Source organism: Saimiri boliviensis, chromosome 8, assembly GCF_048565385.1.
Source record: "Saimiri boliviensis isolate mSaiBol1 chromosome 8, mSaiBol1.pri, whole genome shotgun sequence".
In the NCBI taxonomy this organism is placed as follows: domain Eukaryota; kingdom Metazoa; phylum Chordata; class Mammalia; order Primates; family Cebidae; genus Saimiri; species Saimiri boliviensis.
Window position 1 is genome coordinate 97763455 of NC_133456.1, and position 19381 is coordinate 97782835.

Consider the following 19381-nt stretch of genomic DNA (forward strand, 5'->3'; position numbering starts at 1 on the left):
AGGTTCAAGCAATTTTCATGCCTCAGCTTCCCAAGTAGCTGGGATTACAGGAACCCACCATGCCTGGCTAAGTTTTGTGTTTTTAGTAGAGATGAGGTTTTGCTGTTTTGGCCAAGTTGGTCTTGAACTCCTGACCTCAGGTGGTCTGCCTACCTCGGCCTCCCAAAGTGCTGGGATTAGAGCCACCATGGCTATCTTAGAACTAGCCTTGTTTCCTCTTTTTCACTCTCCTTCATATCAATTCGAGACTACCCTGAATCTTTCTGTCTTTACCTCTGCTGCTTTAATCCAGCTGCCGTCATCTCTCACCTGGATTCCTGCAGTCACAGCTCTTTTCATGCTTGTCCCTTTAGAATCCACTCTCGACAGAGTACTCAGAGTGAGCTTTGAACTGGAGTACCAGTTACTCCCCACTTTATCACTTAATGCTTCTTTCACGCTTCCTACCATGGCCTAAAAGACCCTTAATGGCCTAGAATTAGCTGTTTGTTGATCACATTAATCAGTGAACAGTGAAAGTGATAATGATATACAGTTATTAACTTAACATTCTCCCAAACTTCTCTTCTCTCTGACCTTTCATGGCTGGCTCATTTTTCCTCCAGATTTCAACAAAATATTTCTTGAGAGCAGCCGTGCCATAGCATCACCAGTTTATAGCTGCTTCTCAGACATCTGTTATTGCATCTTGCTGTTTTCATTCTTCAAATGACAAAAATCACCAGCCATTTTCTCATTTTTCACTAAAATGTGAACTCATGAGAACAGGAAAATTATACCATTTATTATTTCTAATGGTTTAAAAAAATTCATTCAGGCGATTAAAAAAATGATAGTCACTTCCCTTTTTTTAAATGAGACAAAATTTTTAAAAATATAAAGTTAACGATTTTTCAAAAATAGTCCTTTACTTGAAACATTAGAGTTTTCCACAAAGCAGTTTCAATGTGTAAATATTTATAAAGGAAAATGCTGATACTGTACTGTTTCTTGGTCTTTTTTGTAGATCACAGACAGCCAAAAGTCATCAGAAGACTCTGGGTCCAGAAAAGATTCTTCCTCAGAGGTCTTCAGCGATGCTGCCAAGGAAGGGTGGCTCCATTTCCGACCCCTTGTCACCGATAAGGGCAAGGTAGGATGTTTTCTAAGCCACCTTGAATGTCAGAAATGCAGGCCCTGACAAATAAACCATGATGCCTATATATATATGTAAAATGGCACCATATATAGTGAAAAAATCATTTATAAATATATTTTTCTACATAAAGAAAAAAGTATTCCTTGAAAAATTTTTAATTACTGCTTTAGTACTTTTAGTCCTGTGTATCAGCTACATGTAGAATATATTGTCTTATGTTGTGGCAATGTAAAAAAGTAAAGTTTTAAGAAGGAACTCTGCTTGTCTTATTTATTAGCCATGGGCTATCTCAGAGTAGTCCTTTAGGAAGTGGTAATTCAGTTTCAAATTTTTTTGTCTCTCTTCTCAGGTTTTTTTTTTTTTTTTTTTGCCTGTATAACTTTGTTTCATTTTTAAAATATTGCATTAAATACAAAAATAACAATATATGCATCAAGTAGATTTCAATAGGAGAAAACCTTGTCATGAAAATGTTCTATAATATTTGAAAAGCTAGCATGTAAGAACATTTTAATGCTGTCAGGAGTTTAAATTTTGTTAAGAAAACTCACTTTGGATGTGGATATTGTTGCTTAACCATATAAAGTTGATGAACACTGTTAATTTGTGATTTATACAGTTGTTTGAGTACTTCTGCAGTGTTTGTCATTTGTGTGCTCTAAGACTTAAGTCTTTCACTCAAAAGGTTTTTTGGACTGCTTTTAAATTTTCTGTTCCCTTACTGTTTTAATATATTTTGGTACATTTATTTTCTTTGAATTGCTTTGTTTATTTTGCTTTCCAAACTAAAGTTGGGATTTTACTGTCCTTGACTTCAATATGAATACATTGCCTAACTCCGTTTATGCTCCACAATTTTTATCCTTCCTTTCCTCACAAATATGTAGTCATGTAAATCAGCCACCTGCTACCCTAGGTATATGTAAGTGCAGAGGAAGGGTGTTCCTTAATGTACTTACCCTGTCACAAAGATGTAGGCAAATATTCACTATTCATGAACTGTTGCATATTTCCTAGCGAGTTGGTGGAAGTATTCGGCCATGGAAACAGATGTACGTTGTCCTTCGGGGTCATTCACTTTACTTGTATAAAGATAAAAGAGAGCAGACGACTCCATCTGAGGAAGAGCAGCCCATCAGTGTTAATGCTTGCTTGATAGACATCTCTTACAGTGAGACTAAGAGGAAAAATGTGTTTCGACTCACCACATCCGACTGTGAATGCCTGTTTCAGGCTGAAGACCGAGATGATATGTTATCTTGGATCAAGACGATCCAGGAGAGCAGCAACCTAAATGAAGAGGTGGGTGTTCAAAGGAATGCTGGAGAAATCTGACCCTTTCACAACACTTTAAGTAGATTGAAGGAATGTGATAGATCATTTTTATAAAAAATTAGTATATGTGATTTTCATTTAAAACAGTTCATGAAAAGGAAAACTTAAACGTATCTGTTTTATATTGTTTTCACATACTGGAAAATTACCATCACTGAACTAGAAGAATAGGTTATTCATATATTCTGCATACCTTCTCAGAAGCAATGAACTACACACAGTCTACCTACATTCCTAGTCCTGGTCATTTGTGACCAAGTTATTCCAGATCCATTTCTGTTTTTCAAAGACAGGATTGTCGTAGGGCTTAAGTTACAGTAAAAATGCTTATCAGTATAAATAACTATATAAATGCAAAGTGATACTGGTGATTTTTCTTAATGGAATGATACATTCCAGAATATGATATAGCCTACTGTCATACAATAATTGGTTTCTAAGAAAATTTGCTTTTTCGTGCAGAGCAGTGTTTAGGGATTTGAGAGTTTCCTGCTTATGATCAAGATATTTTTACAGTAGGAATTTCAATAGTAAAGATAGTTTTAAAAGTATATATAACTATAAACTTAATGAAGCAAATCTAGCAATGATTAAGTCAGTATTTGCTCGAGTATTTTGTTATCATTAAGTTTGTTTTTCTTCACTGTGTTCTCACTTTTCATGTGCATTGTTATAACCAAAAAAGGGGCACAAAGTTCTCTTATAGTACCCCGGAATGCCTACATTAAATGTAAACTTATGTAAATTATGTTCTAATTTGGTCATTTCCATTATATCCAATTCAAAGTATTAAAATGTACACCATAGGAAAAGTGTGCTTTTTTCCCCTGGCAGTTTACAGTCTGCCTTATTTGTGGTTAACACCAGATCTTTATCAGTGCAACCTATGTTGTACAACTACCCTTTATAAAGAGAGCATCAGACCTGAATTTTTGCAAAATAGGGAGAATAAGAACTTAGATGTAGATTACAGCTTAAATAATAGTTCAGAGGAGATGGGTGTCACAGGCACCTATATGTGTCAGGCATTTCTGTCGGGCAGTAGACTGTCATTGTTAAAACTCCTTCAGATGACTTGTTCTGTGACACATACGCGGCAGTTTTGAGGATTGAATGAGATAAAGCATATGAAGAATGCCTGCCAGGTAATAAACATTTACTTAATGTGAGCTATTATCACCATCTCATCTTAGGACACAGGTACACATATTTTTCCGTTTTATAGATGAGAAAATAATTCGCTAAGCACATAAGCATATGTCAGATACTGTTTTAAACATTTTACATGCATTAATCTCAGCAACCATATGAATATCTCCTGTTATCACCACTACCATTCTACAAACAAGGAAACTGTGGCAAGGAGAGACTAGGTAATTTCCCTAAGGCCACATAGTGACTTAAGTGTCACATTTAAATCCAGACAATCTTATTCTAGATCTTAATTGTACAGTCTCTCAGCTGGTATGTTATTAGTCTATTCAAGATTGCTTTACTTCTGTATTTAAAGATAGTATTCTTTGTAAACTATTATCATTCACTATAATCAAAATGAGGCAAGTTCAAAAAATTGAGAACCCAAGTTGGTATCAATGTATAATTGGAATGAATAGAAAAAGGCATCACGTTATGGTTAACTCTGGGTTTACCGTATAACATTTTATATAAGCTAACTTGCAGAGGTTAAAAACAAGCTAATTTTGAGCTTTTCTCTTCTGATAATCTAACTGCCACTTGTGATACTAGCTGATACTTGGTTTCACTGTCTTTACAAAGGAGTCACTAACAAATTCTGGCAATCTCTTTCCAGCTTTTATCCTCCTATATTATTTTTATTTTTTAAAAAAATCAATTACATGTACATTTTTAAAATGCTGATCATTGTTTCTAGTATTAGAGAAAAACTGGCTGCTTCCTAGTCATTGATTTTAAATGAACAGATCAATTCAGTAAGTATTGAACACTTGTTGCGTGCTGGTACTACCCTAGGTATTGCATGGATACAGAAAAGAAACAAAATCCTTTGGCAATGTTGGGAGGCACTTGGAACATTTGTCACATGGTGATGTTGAATAGAAGCTTTGAAACAGCTCCACTGAGAACAGATGATAGTGATGTTTGTGTTAAATAAGCAAAGCAGTACAATAGAAAGCCTCAAAGAAGTAGGGATCATTTATTTATGTTTAGAATTGATATTCTAATTTTACTTTATTCTATAGGACACTGGAGTCACTAACAGGGATCTAATTAGTCGAAGAATAAAAGAATATAACAGTCTGATGAGGTGAGAATCCCACCTTACCTACAGTTTATTTGGATATTAAATCAGTATAGTCATCCCCCCTTACTTGCAAGGATACATTCCAAGGCCCCCAGTGAATGCTTGAAACCATAGTACCAAATGCTATATGCACTTATATTTTTTTCCCTTACAATAATGGGCGAATAGTGTATCCAGTGTGGATACTCTGGACGAAAGCACGATTCTCATTCTGGGCGGGACTGCATGAAATTCAAAGATTTTGAATTGTTTATTCCAAGAATTTTCCAGTTACTATTTTCAGACCATGGTTGACCACGGGCAGCTGAAACCGCAGATAGAGGGGAATTACTGTAATTGTTAAGAAATGTCATTTCCTTCAACAGCAAAGCAGAACAGTTGCCAAAAACACCTCGCCAGAGTCTCAGCATCAGGCAAACTTTGCTTGGTGCTAAATCAGAGCCAAAGACTCAGAGCCCACACTCTCCGAAGGAAGAGTCGGAAAGGAAACTTCTTAGCAAAGGTATTGATGTTAGCTTTCTAACAAATAAGAAGGATGATTAAAAATTGGCACAGTAGAGGTACATTTAAGTTTTCTGTACCATTTCTACTCACCCGGGCCCCTTGTTAACTAGATCAAAGATCATGATAGGCGTGGCCTAGGCTCATTGGGCCTTTCCCCTTGTGAAGCCCAAGATACCAGTTTCATTGTAAAGACAAAATAAAGGAAAATACAAACAGTACTTAAATCAGAGACATTACACATTTAAATGACTCAGAGGATTCAGGTCCTGTCATTTTGAAATAAAACTATTTTTCCCTTTGTTGAAGTCTCACTATAAAGATGACACACTGATTTTTATTTATTTTTTGCTTTTTTAAAGAAAATTGTAGCACGCATTATAAAAGAATGAAGAAGTTATATGAAAGAGAACATAATATTTTTGGTTTAGGATATATTATTTATATTACAGGACCTGGAATTATCTAAACATTGATAGAGTGTTTTGAAAGTCCTGATTTAAACAGTTGTTTTCATTGTATATGTTGTTTTATTTTGAATGGCAATCGGAAGATGATACCAGTCCCCCAAAAGACAAAGGTACATGGAGAAAAGGCATTCCAAGTATCATGAGAAAGACATTTGAGAAAAAGCCAACTGCTACAGGAACGTTCGGTGTCCGACTAGATGACTGCCCACCAGCTCATACTAATCGGGTAGGAGACACCAACCCACCGGATTTCCTAAAGTCATTACTTCGGTTGTGATTACAGTGGAATCTGAGTATACAGTCTTTCAGACAACAGAGACTGTCAATCTATTTTTTTCCTCTTTATAACAGACCTCAGTTTCCCTGTTTCTGACCTGTAAGTGTGCGTTGCAATCTCATCTGTAATACTTTTTTTCTAATATATTGACTCTGAAATTGAGTAATTACTCAGCCATTAGGAATGTGTCTGAAATGATCGGTAAGAATTCATCTTCAAACTGTGTTTCTGCTTTTAGCATCTTAGAACAAGGACCTGATTAACAAAGTATAATAAATGTAAATGTGTCTGCGTATATTTAAAACATCCATGCTAGGATTCATATCATGAATTGATTGATGTTACTCTTTCCTCCTCTTTTCTTGACTGTCTTTTTATTCAGCTGAATGGTTTCCACATTCTCCTTACCTGTTCGTTCTTCTTTTTAGAGTGTTACCTCTCTGGGGGTCCTCCTCTTTCTATCTCGATCTATTCATTCTCTTCCTACTGTCTCAAATATCTCTTACAGGTTTTATCTATTCCCAGATCTGTAATGTCTGTCTTCTGTATATTGCATAACAGCAATTTATGTGTTTCCTTTTGGATGAAAGGAGCATTTTAGCTGTGATATACAACTACTAAACATTTGTGCTGCATTAAATAAAATGTTTATTTCTTGTTTTGCAGTATATTCCATTAATAGTTGACATATGTTGCAAATTAGTTGAAGAAAGAGGTCTTGAATATACAGGTATTTATAGAGTTCCTGGAAATAATGCAGCCATATCAAGTATGCAAGAAGAACTCAACAAGGGAATGGCTGATATTGATATACAAGATGATGTAAGTTTGCTTATTTTTATTTGAATAACAGATTTTTTTCCCTTTGATGGTACCGATTTCAAAAATACTGTATTTCTATTTTGTACACTTAGAAATGGCGAGATTTGAATGTGATAAGCAGTTTACTAAAATCCTTCTTCAGAAAACTCCCTGAGCCTCTCTTCACAAATGGTGAGTTAAATCCCGTGAAAGATACCAGATGAAATGATTCAACTTACAATTATTAGAAAATCATAGAATATTAAATTGAACCAGGAAAAAATGTCTTGGTCAAAGGAAACAGGAGGTTTTGTTTAGTTCTTCCTCATATGTTAAAAACATAAAAGTTGTGTAGGTTCAGTAAAATATGTATTACCTTGTTCATACATGTTTGCAGCCAAAATTAATATTATTGTTTCCAGTCAAAAGTCTTCCACATAAGGTACAATAAGTAGAAAAATGTTCTTTCAGTCAAGCCAAATATTTAAATGCCATGTAAGATGCTTTACTAGATACTGTTGGAGGGTTGAGGAGGAATGGACAAGCTTTGTAAATATAGGGTGGTTCCTGCAGGGAACTTACATTTTAGAGATTTACATCTCAAAGACTATTTAGAAATTTTTCCCATGTTGTGGTTTAAAATTGACCCTTAAAGGGAAATTATTCACCTAAGCAATTTAAGATAAATTTGTTATATCATTCTTGTTGTCAGATAAATATGCTGATTTCATTGAAGCCAATCGTAAAGAAGATCCTCTAGATCGTCTGAAAACATTAAAAAGACTAGTAGGTATTATTTTATATTTTGGGGGTACAACTAAAATTCAGCTTCTAAATCCATCGTGAAAATAATATGTTTCAGATTCACGATTTGCCCGAACATCATTACGAAACACTTAAGTTCCTTTCAGCTCACCTGAAGACAGTGGCAGAAAATTCAGAAAAAAATAAGGTATGTAAAATGCATATTGAAGAAATGTACTTTTAGTGGCTTTAGTTTAAAAGATTTACTTCATTTTAGATAGTTAACAAAAGGTTTATAATTGAGCATCAAACTGGGTAAGTCTTTCTTAAGATTGCTCTTAAAAGCAAAAGATCCCCAAATCTTAAAATATTTCTTTTCTGGTTATCCAGTAAGAAAAATGAAAAAGTCAGAAATTTTACTTCTGATTTTTTAGCTGTACATTAGTATTTTGAAGAGGTAACATATGCATATGCTACAACAGTCAAAAGGGAAAATAGGCATGAACAGATAAGTCATTTTCTTCCCTTTTTAACACCACATCCTCTTTGTCAAACAGAATAAAAATATATTCTTTATATTGTCTAATATTCAGTTCACATTCAGTTTTTCTATTACAGACAGGAAATTGGCCAGGCTGGTCTCAAACTTCTGGGCTCAAGCAATCCGCCTGCCTCCCAAAGTGCTGGGATTATAGGCATGAGCCACCGCACCTGCCCCCTTCAGTTTTTCTGGATTGTAAAAGTGTCTCTATAGGGTTCTTTGCTTAAGTCAGTATCCACACAAGGTCTACAAATAGTATTTGGTTAATAGGGTATAGTCTTAGTTTTTTGATGATTATTGCCTAAATCTTTTACATCATCAGGGATTGTAAAATGATGACTTTCTAACTCAAGACCATTACTGCCTAAAGTACTGAAACAGTCATTTTAATTTCTAGAAAAGAAAATTGAAACACCACAAGCTCAGGAATACTGCTGACATTGTTTTCTGAGTGATTTTTCCTTCAAGTAGAGAAAGATTCATTCAGATCAGTTTAGTGGCTGTGCGCGTTCTGGAAGACAGTTCTTCACAGTTTTAGTAAAGGTGGATTATGAGAACAGTGTCAACCTCTATTACCTGCAAATCAGGAAGCTTATAGCAAGGTTACAGAACTTCCTTTAGATGCTCAATATTCTTCCTAGTGATAGGGCTACAAAATGGTTAGGAAAAAAAAAAGAGAAAAGAAATGATAGCCTAGACTATTTCCAGAAGTTCATACAGTAGGAGCCAAAGAGTTTAGTATAATTTTAGCTGAAACAGTCTCTAATTTCAGTTTTTCCCAAAGTCTATTACATCAGTCATTCCTCAGTTATGATGAATGTTAGTAAGAGTTACCAAGAAAAGAGTGTTTGATGGTCTAGTTCGTTTTGAAGTATTTTATGGAACATCTTTCAATAAAAATAGAATTTAAATAATTTATGAGTAAACTGTAGACTATTTACCAGTTTTATATAGGAACCAGCTGAAACTGTAAACTCACATAACATATATACATATAAATATTAATGCATGTTATCATTAGTCTAAAAACATATTCATAGACAAGATGGTAGTAGAAATTTTACATAAGGCCTTTGAGATGGTAGACATGTTTTCTGAGCCACCAACACCAGCACAGATTTAAGAGTAAGATGAGTACGTATTCTGAGGGAGACCAGAAGCATTTCTATGTGCCCAGTTTTAAGTATACCTTTGCTACACATTGTTTCTTTTTACCAAGCCAACTTCTAGAAAAATTGTGACTTCAACACAATTTCTCCTTATTCCTCTGCAGTGGCGTCATTATGTGTGTGCTATGCTAGTTAACATGTAGGTGTGCAGCAATTGCTTCCCCTTTTTTTCCAGTTTGGCTTTTTTTTTTTTTTTTTTTTAATATGGAACGCTTCACGAATTTGCGTGTCATCCTTGTGCAGGGGCCATGCTAATCTTCTCTGTATCGTTCCAATTTTAGTATATGTGCTGCCGAAGCGAGCACCAGTTTGGCTTTTTGAGTTCAGTGGTGATTTTTACCCCCCCGGGTATGTTAATAGGGTTGATTAAAATTATTTAATTATCTTAGTAGGGTTGATTACAGTTATTTTAAAGACACTAAGATTTAATGAAGGAAAACAAAAGATCCATCCCTTTGATAATTTTATAATTAAACAAGGAATACAAAATATGGAAATTAATGTATAAACAGAGAAGTAGTGAGACATTCAGATCAAAGCAAACCTAACCAAAAAGTTTCACAAGATTGGTTTCAAGTAAAAATTTGTCAAAAATAGTATTTCCAAACATTGGGTTTTGACACATTAGTGATTTTGATGTACTAGAGGGAAAATCTGGAACCTCTGATGTATCTTGAAGCATTTCTTTTACTTTTCATTTCTCAAGGGAAGAGTTTTTTTGTTTGTTTTTTTTTTAAAAGATAGTGTCTCACTCTGTCACCCAGGCTGCACCCTCAACCTGTTGGGTTCAAGGAATCCTCCCACCTCAGCCTCCTGAGTAGCTTGGACTATATGCACACACCATCATGCCTGGCCAACTTTTTAAATTTTCAGTAGACATGAGGTCTCATGATGTTGGCCAAGCTGGTGTTGAACTCCTAGGTTCAATCCACCTGACTTAGCGCCCCTGACATGCTGGGATTACAGGTGTGCCTGTACTCTTTTGCAAGTTTTTTTCCTTTGATATTAACATTTTTATCAGTTAATCCAGCTTTGGTAAAACTCGTTTTGAACCAAATCAGTTGTTTTCAATCAAAGACTTCTTGGGAAAAAATGAATGCTAATTATGCATCGCATATTATCATTAATGCAGGGAAAAAAAGTTTTGTACATATTTGCTTTGAAAATTTTACTAGGCCACCCACTTATGGTGGCTCACACTTGGGATCCCAGCACTTTGGGAAGCTGAGGCTGGAGAAGTGCTTGAGGTCAGGATTTCAAGACCAGCCTTGGCAACATAGTAAGATCTTGTCTTTACAAAAAAATTTTTAAAAACTTAGCCAGGCATGGTGGTGCACACCTGTAGTCCCAGCTACTCAGGAGGCTGAGGCAAGAGGATTGCTTGAGCCCAAGAGGTCGAGAGTGCAGTAAGCTAGGATCCTAGGATCATGCCACTGCACTCTAGCTTGGGTGCCAGTGTGAGACCCTGTCTCAAAAGATTTTAAAAAATTTTAAAAACCTTGCTAGAAAGCATCATTTAAAAAATCTACATCAAAACCAGTTTTCTGTTTATTCTTTTTTATCAAAAATCCTACAATGGGAATTTCAGCCTACTTCCTTAAGAAAAATTCTGATATATACCAATATCATCCTTTCTTTCAGATGGAACCAAGAAACTTAGCAATAGTGTTTGGTCCAACCCTTGTTCGAACATCAGAAGACAACATGACCCACATGGTCACCCACATGCCTGACCAGTACAAGATTGTAGAAACGCTCATCCAGCATGTAAGTGCATGCTTCATCTCTGCAAGAAAACTCATTTTTAAGGGCAGCCACTGTTTGGTCAGATACAAGTTGGTTCTAATATTTTTCCCTAAGAAAACTACCCTTTTTCTGTGCCATCCTCCAAGCTCTAGATATATTTAAAGTCTTGTTTAATTTCTCTTCTCACCCTTTTTAAATTTTAGCATGACTGGTTTTTCACAGAAGAAGGTGCTGAAGAGCCTCTTGTAAGTATTGTCTGTCAGCATTTGTACTCAGTTTCCTTTGGGACTCTAGATCCTGGCGCACCAACAATGTCAACTTCCTGCTTTGTATGCCATTGTCCGCTTTGCATCCCGGAAGCAGGTCTCTAGCTCAGTTTCTGATCTAATGAATGTACAAGTATGGTGCTTATTTTGCCGTTAATTATGCGTAAATAATGTAAAAACATTAAGCATAGGTGCTTTACTCAGTAATGTGTCTTTTACTAAATATTGTTTAAATTTTAAAGAAAGTATCTTTGAAGAGATGATGAAGAGATCTTTGTTTATTAACCATAGACAACAGTGCAGGAGGAAAGCACGGTAGACTCCCAGCCAGTGCCAAACATAGATCATTTACTCACCAACATTGGAAGGACAGGAGTCTCCCCAGGAGATGTATCAGGTAACTCTTGCCTGGGCAGTCTTGATCTCTAGGCTGAAAGCTACATTCTTACAATATGAAAGAGCAAATCAATCATAGTTAATTGTTACTTATGATTTTTTTCTTTTTCTCTTCCTTTCTACTAATAAAAAACCTTAATCTTCCTTTTCCTGTTGATCTTAATTATCTTCCAGTGACTCTAATGCCATTGGCAATGCATGCAGTTGTAATGCTTGTCAGAATGGAAATATGAGGGAAATGAGCATGCAAACCACTGTTTTGTTCTTTTTTTTTTAATTCACAGTTTCCATGTAATAGTCATCACAAGGTAAAACAGATATATGCTACTGAATATGTGGTTGCTGTGATGGCAGAAAGTATGATCTAGGCTGTATATGTAGTTCTTGAGCCAGGAGTTCTGTTTACAAGCTGCAAGTTAAATCTGTTGAACTGGTAATGGGCACCATTTTCATAAATACAGTGTATTACTTGTCACAGTAAAAGCCAACCTATTTGACATTTATATTCTTCTGTTTCCTATTGCCACCCTAATGCTTGGTTAAGTATGAGCTCTTCTAGGCTCTTTTGATAAAAACTTTCTCCTGCCAAACTGTTGCACTAATCTAGCATGTTGTTTTACACAATGTTCTCCCTTTGTCTCTAGTTCTTGTTTTAGTCCTAAAGGGTTTTTTCAGCTCTTACTGACACAGGCAAATCTATACTGATGTTGAACAGGCGAAGTGGGAGGAGTCTATCACACGGTAATGTCACTAGTGGATTCTGTGATGTCCCTGATGGACAGCTGGAACTGTAGGAAGAAGGAGGATTGTTGTCCACACTGTAGCTGCCTTGTCTGCAGAAACCCCCGATTCTTGTAAATGCAAACATAGTTGATCTGTGGTGTAAAGTTTCTCTTAAGATTATTGTAAACAGATCAATACTACTTTCTTAAAAGTTTTTCTGCTGTTTCTTGTTATTTCTGAAGCAGACCCTGAGGAGAAATAGCATGGTATGGTCTACCAGTTCTTAAAGTCATAAAGCATTTAGCCATGTGTTAAAAGGGGCGTGGCATGGGGCTCAGCTCATTAATTCTGAAAATCAATTTCCCTCAAGTTGAAAGATGAAACGTCAAAATTGGTATTATCCTGAATCTTGCTAGCCCCTTCCTACCCTCTTTATAATTGTATAATCTGAGTTTTTGCCAGACAGTAAAATTATGGTCTCCATTTTTCCATTTCCATAATAGCATTTGTTAATAGACAATTGCAAAACTGGTAGCAATTTAACCAAACTAGTCAAAAGGATCCCTGACTGCACTGCTATGGAACTGGGGTCTGAAGCACAAAGATAAACATTATTTAATATAAAACCAAAGTGACCTGGAAGCAGGAGTATCCTAATGCCTCTTTTGCATCCATACCCATACAGTATACTGCTTAGAAAATTTAAGTCTGACAAAAATCAACGTAAACACACCAGTATGAGTGTCTCTATTGTAGCTAGGGCAGCCAACACTCTTAAAAGTCCTACATTGTGTATCAGTTTCAGATACAGGATGTGGCACATTAAAAAAAAAAAAAAAAAAAATTCTTACACTGTCCTGAAGCTTCTTTATTGCTAGATTTACTATTTAGAGAATCTAATAAACACAAGTATTTCTGTTTTTGTTTAGTACAGGGCTCCTTTGCCATTTCTATCATTGAGCTGGTTCTGCCTACAATTCACAGCATCCTTTCATGGCGGTGGCTTTCTGTGGTGCAGCTTGCATCTTTGTGAGCTCTGACTATCCACTGTGTTCTCTTGTTTTGAGTTTTGCTTTCACATTTTGTTCTGTGCCTGTCTTTCCATAAGTTTTGCATTGTTTGTGGAAAGCAGTAAAGATTGACTAATACTGACCATGTTTTATTTAATTTTTCACAGATTCAGCTACTAGTGACTCAACAAAATCTAAGGTACACTGTTTCAAACAATTTGAAATATTTTAGGGGGGAATTGTTTTTTGGCTGATTGTTAGGGTTGATATACAAATGTGTTCCTGCATCTCAAAAAATTAATTCCCGAAACAATATATGATAGAAAAATACTGGATTTTGAGTGGAAACATGAACTCAGAAGTTCTTAGTCTTCTCATTGTGCAGGTTAGCATAATACAAAGAACTAGGCCATTCTTTAATGTGAATTGGGTCCTAACATATAAAGAAGTGAATAATAGAAAAAGAAGCTTCCCTGTTCCTTCTCTTCTCCTTCTCCAATAATTATCAGCACTCAGCCAATTCTGTTTCCTCTGCAAGCCACCTGCTTCCCTCCCTCAAGGACCATCTTTACACAAATCCCAAACATACCATCTGTAAATATTTCAGAAGTATTATTCATTTTTTTTAATAGACAGTATAGTCTTGCCTTTTCAGCAAAATCACTAATTTTGTTTTTAGAATATTTTTACACAATCTGTTTCCTCAGTTACACAACTTTTTGTGGGAAGTTTATAGTTCTTAGAAAGTTTTTTGTCAAATCAGTGTATCTAAATTTTGCTTTGTTGAGCCAGTAGCAACTAGAATTGTCAGTATTTAAAACTTTGTTATATTTTGTAACAAGATATGAATATCACATATATTTAAATATCATAGTAGGACTCCATATGATTAAATTATAATTCTACAAAATATTTTATCATGTCTCTATTACTTGTGATGTTCATCTTTTTGGTCAGCTTTTTATCTTGAAAATGTTAAACCTACAGAAAACCTGCTAAAATAATGGCACCCAAACCCTTTACAATTAATCAGTTATAAATTCTGGTGTGGGTGTTATATATGGAAACACACACATTTTTTTCTGAATCATTTGAGATTACTTGTAGAGACAGCCCTACTCCTAAATACTAAAGCATGTATCAAGAGAACTGGGGGCACTGTCCTGTATAATTGCAGTATAATTATCATACTCAGGAAACTAAGGTAAGTACAACACATTATCATCTAATGTGCAGTTTTATACAAATTGTCCCAGTAATATTCTTTACTTATGCAGAATGCAGTCGGGGATCATTCCTTACATTTCACTGTCAAATCTCTTTAGACTTCTTTAATCTAGAACAGTTTCCTAAACTCTCTTGCTAGCAGAGAAGATTTTAAATCAGAAAGACCTGTTTGAAATCCCTGCTTTTCCTGTCTCTAGATGCATTTTTCTTAACCTGTTACTACAATAGCCTTTTCATCTTAACCATAGTGGTGTTATACCGTGCCTGAAATATAATGATATCCCAGTGGTATAACTACATATAACACTTTCTGTAGAAAAGTCATTTGCTCCAACACATACATGATCATAAAGACAGTATAATATACTGCATCTCACCATGGAATTGAGATGTTTAAAAGTGAATCACTTGCTCGTACCCAGCAAGCTAGAAAGGATGAACATCAAGGTCTCCCACTTCAGAGCCCATTCACATTAATCCCCTACAGTTTTCAGTAGAATGTGGGAAAATGTAAATAACCATTAGAAATGTGCTGGATAATTAAAGTCTTTAAAAACAAAGTTCTATTAATCTGTCATTTCATTTTGGTGAATTCTTTTTGATAGAACAGCAGCCTAAATTTTTACTTTAAGACTTTAAATAGAGCAATTTTAACTTGTCTAAGATTTTTAGGCAATGGAGAAATATACTGTCTGCTTCTCTTACTCATATATCTCCTGCTTACCTGCTTGTTTAGTGTGTAGTAAACCAGCAGATATTTAGGTACAAATTAATAGATACAATCAAGAACTTAGTATATCTAGGTGCAGTGACTCATGCCTATAATCCTAGCATTTTCTTTAGGAGGCTGAGGTGGGAGGATAACTTGAGACTAAGAGTTCTAGACCAGCCTGGGCAACATGGTTGAAACTACATCTTTAAAAAATAAAAAACTTTTTAAAAATAACCCATTATATATAACAAGTAACTTTCCCAGTAACAGTACACTGAAGTGTTTCTGTGGTAAGGATTTAATTGTAGTTACGTTATTTGCTCCTTTCTTCCTACCTTCCTGAGATGGGAGTCTCACTCTGTCGCCCAGGCTGGAGTGCAGTGGTACCCTCATGGCTCAACGCAGCCTTTACTTCCCCAGGCTCAGGTGATTCTCTGACCTTGGCCTTCCAAGTAGCCAGGACCACAGGCATGCGCCACCACACCGAGTTAATTTTTTGTAGAGACAGGGCTTCACCATGTTACCTAGGCTGGTCTCAGACTTCTGGGCTCAAGCAATCTGCCCACCTCGGCCTCCCAAAGTGCTGGGATTACAGGCACGAGCCACCACACCTGGTGTATTTTGTGAATGTTCTAATTCCATTGTTACCTTGAGATAAATGAAGACATTACCAACCTGATTTACTTAAGGCAGATACTTGAAGATCCAGCCTGAACTAATGGAACACCAGACTTCCCTTATCTCAGTGGGCTTATCCGATAACAGTATCTATATCCTGTGGTATCTGCAATTAGAAAATTGAAGGCAGTCATAAAAATTTAATAACCTATATCAGAATATGATGTTTGACCATGTCACGATGTTGTTTAACCTGTCTCGTCCCAGTGTTCCAAGTGAAGAATGCCTGAGCACTGTGGAAGGAGGTCAGGTGTTTGGGGGATATTGATAGGAACTGGCACTAAGCACACACTGATTTCCCTGAAAGGCAGATGTGTGTGATCTGTGGATTGGCAGCTAAATTCTACCAGGCAAGAAACTGGACTCATTAAATAAAAATTTGTCTTTAGTACAAGGTTAAAAAAAAAAAAAAAAAAAGTGGCTAATTGCATTGTTGATGCTTCCAGAGCTTTAGTAGCTGTAATTTGATAAGAAATATTTTGGAGACAAGCTTGTCAGAAAATGAACTCAGCTGCATTCTTATGCTCAGAGTCTCTCTTCTCTGTTGCTTCCCAGGGTTCTTGGGGATCTGGAAAGGATCAGTATAGCAGGGAACTGCTTGTGTCCTCCATCTTTGCAGCTGCTAGTCGCAAGAGGAAGAAGCCAAAAGAAAAAGCACAGCCTAGCAGCTCAGAAGACGAACTGGACAATGTATTTTTTAAGAAGGAAAATGTGGAACAGTGTCACAATGATACTAAAGAAGAGCCCAAAAAAGAAAGTGAGACACTGGGCAGAAAACAGAGGATCATCACTGCCAAAGAAATGGGCACTAGGAAAGACCCCAGCACCACAAAAGATGAAAAGGTACCACTCGGAAAAGAGAGCACGCCTTCCGAGGAACCCTCAACACCACACAACTCAAAACATAACAAGTCACCAACTCTCAGCTGTCGCTTCGCCATCCTGAAAGAGAGCCCCAGATCACTTCTGGCACAGAAGTCCTCCCACCTTGAAGAGACAGGCTCTGACTCTGGCACTTTGCTCAGCACGTCTTCCCAGGCCTCCCTGGCAAGGTTTTCCACGAAGAAATCAACCAGTCCAGAAACTAAACATAGTGAGTTTTTGGCCAACGTCAGCACCATCACCTCAGATTATTCCACCACATCGTCTACTACATACCTGACTAGCCTGGACTCCAGTCGACTGAGCCCTGAGGTGCAATCCGTGGCAGAGAGCAAGGGCGACGAGGCAGACGACGAGAGAAGTGAACTGATCAGCGAAGGGCGGCCTGTGGAAACCGACAGTGAGAGCGAGTTTCCCGTTTTCCCCACTGCTTTGACTTCAGAGAGGCTTTTCCGAGGAAAACTGCAAGAAGTGACTAAGAGCAACCGGAGAAATTCTGAAGGAAGTGACGTAAGTTGCACCGAGGGAAGTTTAACATCAAGTTTAGACAGCCGGAGACAGCTCTTCAGTTCCCATAAACTCATCGAATGTGATACGCTCTCCAGGAAAAAATCAGCTAGATTCAAGTCAGATAGTGGAAGTCTAGGAGATGCCAAGAACGAGAAAGAAGCACCTTCAATAAGTAAAGTGTTTGATGTTATGAAAAAAGGAAAATCAACTGGGAGTTTACTGACACCAACCAGAGGTGAATCCGAAAAACAGGAGCCCACATGGAAAACGAAAATAGCAGATCGGTTAAAATTGAGACCCAGAGCCCCTGCAGATGACATGTTTGGAGTAGGGAGTCACAAAGCAAATGCTGAGACTGCTAAAAGGAAAAGCATCCGGCGCAGACATACACTAGGAGGGCACAGAGATGCTACTGAAATCAGCATTTTGAACTTTTGGAAAGTGCATGAGCAGAGCGGGGAGAGAGAATCTGAACTTTCAGCTGTGAACCGGTTAAAACCAAAATGCTCAGCCCAGGACCTTTCCATCACAGACTGGCTGGCCAGGGAACGCCTACGCACCAGTACCTCTGACCTTAGCAGAGGAGAAAGCGGAGATCCCCAGACAGAGAACCCTAGCACACGGGAAATAGCCACAACCGACACACCGTTGTCTTTTCAGTCCGACACAGGTAGTTCTTCCAGCACCTTGGCTTCAACAAACAGGCCCCTTCTTTCCATACCACTGCAGTCACCCGACCAAATAAATGGAGAAAGCTTCCAGAATGTGAGCAAAAATGCTAGTTCTGCAGCAAATGCCCAACCTCATAAACTGTCTGAAACCCCAGGCAATAAAGCACAGTTTCATCCCTGTCTTTAAACTGGGGGGTATGTCCACTCTAGCAAGTAAAAAGCTACTGTTACACGTTCCAGTAACTCTGTCAATATTTTCTTGTACCAGAATTGTTATTATTCAGCCTTCATTTGGGCTGGTTTCACCATTTTGCACTGTGAAATAGCTTTACAGTGCATTACTACAGCCAGAAGAACATACATACATACATACATACATATATATATATATTTAAAAATATATTGGATAGTTGTATACAAATGAGCAAGGTTATTTGTTGCAACTTACTACATAGCATATACCCAAAATCACTGAAGAAAATCGCTGGCATTAGTATGCAGCAAATTTGTTCTTTAGGTTTCATCACTAACAAAAGTGCCTCATCATAAAAATACATTTGGTTTTTAGGGTGCCATATTGTTAAAATTAGATAACTTACACATTGAAGAAATGAATGCATTTTATCGGTAACAAATTTCATTACATTTACCAGTTTTAACACAGGTGGATACAGAACTTCCATTCTTTAGTCATTCCAGGTGGATCTGAGTTTTATATTCAAACTTTTAATACAGTTTTTGAGTTTTGTGTGACTTGAATTTTTAATCTTTCTGTAAAATACGTAACTTAAATGAACATATTAAATGTGTATCTTTTCTTCAGATACCAGATTTGATATAAATGTTGTAACATAGGTGTGTAGATAGTGGATCCTGGATGGAACTGGCTTCTTTATCAAGAAGAATATAATTCTGCATGAGGACTTACTGAATCCAAACCTGTGTCATGCCTGTGTGCATACCCAATTAAACACTGGAAATAAAAATTGTTTTGGTGAATTTTGCATGGCTTGACACTTATTCTGATATATTTTTAGATGTCGTCCATTTATAGCAGGCGTCCCCAAACTACGGCCCGTGGACCGCATGCGGCCTCCTGAGGCCATTTATCTGGCCCCCCGCCACACTTTAGGAAGGGGCACCTCTTTCATTGGTGGTCAGTGAGAGGAGCACAGTATGTGGCGGCCCACCAACAGTCTGAGGGACAGTGAACTGGCCCCCTGTGTAAAAAGCTTGGGAACGCCTGATTTATAGCTACCTTACGTGATTAATTGGTCCTAACTTTAAGAAGGTACCTACTATA

At 36.9% G+C, this 19381-nt stretch overlaps 1 protein-coding gene and 1 non-coding gene across 3 annotated transcripts in view; one reads left to right on the plus strand and one right to left on the minus strand.

Annotated features, from left to right (window-relative positions):
• Window positions 1-19077, plus strand: part of ARHGAP21 (Rho GTPase activating protein 21) — a 125245-nt gene extending 106168 nt beyond the window's left edge. For both annotated transcript variants that reach the window (XM_039478678.2, XM_074404915.1), the window contains 14 exons: window positions 1007-1132; window positions 2156-2440; window positions 4693-4757; window positions 5120-5256; window positions 5809-5951; window positions 6669-6824; window positions 6917-6995; window positions 7516-7589; window positions 7666-7755; window positions 10899-11024; window positions 11207-11248; window positions 11561-11666; window positions 13566-13597; window positions 16571-19077. In XM_039478678.2, the coding sequence (XP_039334612.1) occupies window positions 1007-1132; window positions 2156-2440; window positions 4693-4757; window positions 5120-5256; window positions 5809-5951; window positions 6669-6824; window positions 6917-6995; window positions 7516-7589; window positions 7666-7755; window positions 10899-11024; window positions 11207-11248; window positions 11561-11666; window positions 13566-13597; window positions 16571-18265 (3156 nt within the window). In that variant the 3' untranslated portion in view covers window positions 18266-19077. The remainder of the gene's footprint in view (window positions 1-1006; window positions 1133-2155; window positions 2441-4692; window positions 4758-5119; window positions 5257-5808; window positions 5952-6668; window positions 6825-6916; window positions 6996-7515; window positions 7590-7665; window positions 7756-10898; window positions 11025-11206; window positions 11249-11560; window positions 11667-13565; window positions 13598-16570) is intronic.
• Window positions 9456-9562, minus strand: LOC120367699 (U6 spliceosomal RNA). The gene has a single exon (XR_005582017.1). It is a non-coding gene; the product is annotated as a U6 spliceosomal RNA (small nuclear RNA).
• Window positions 19078-19381: the final 304 nt, after the last annotated feature.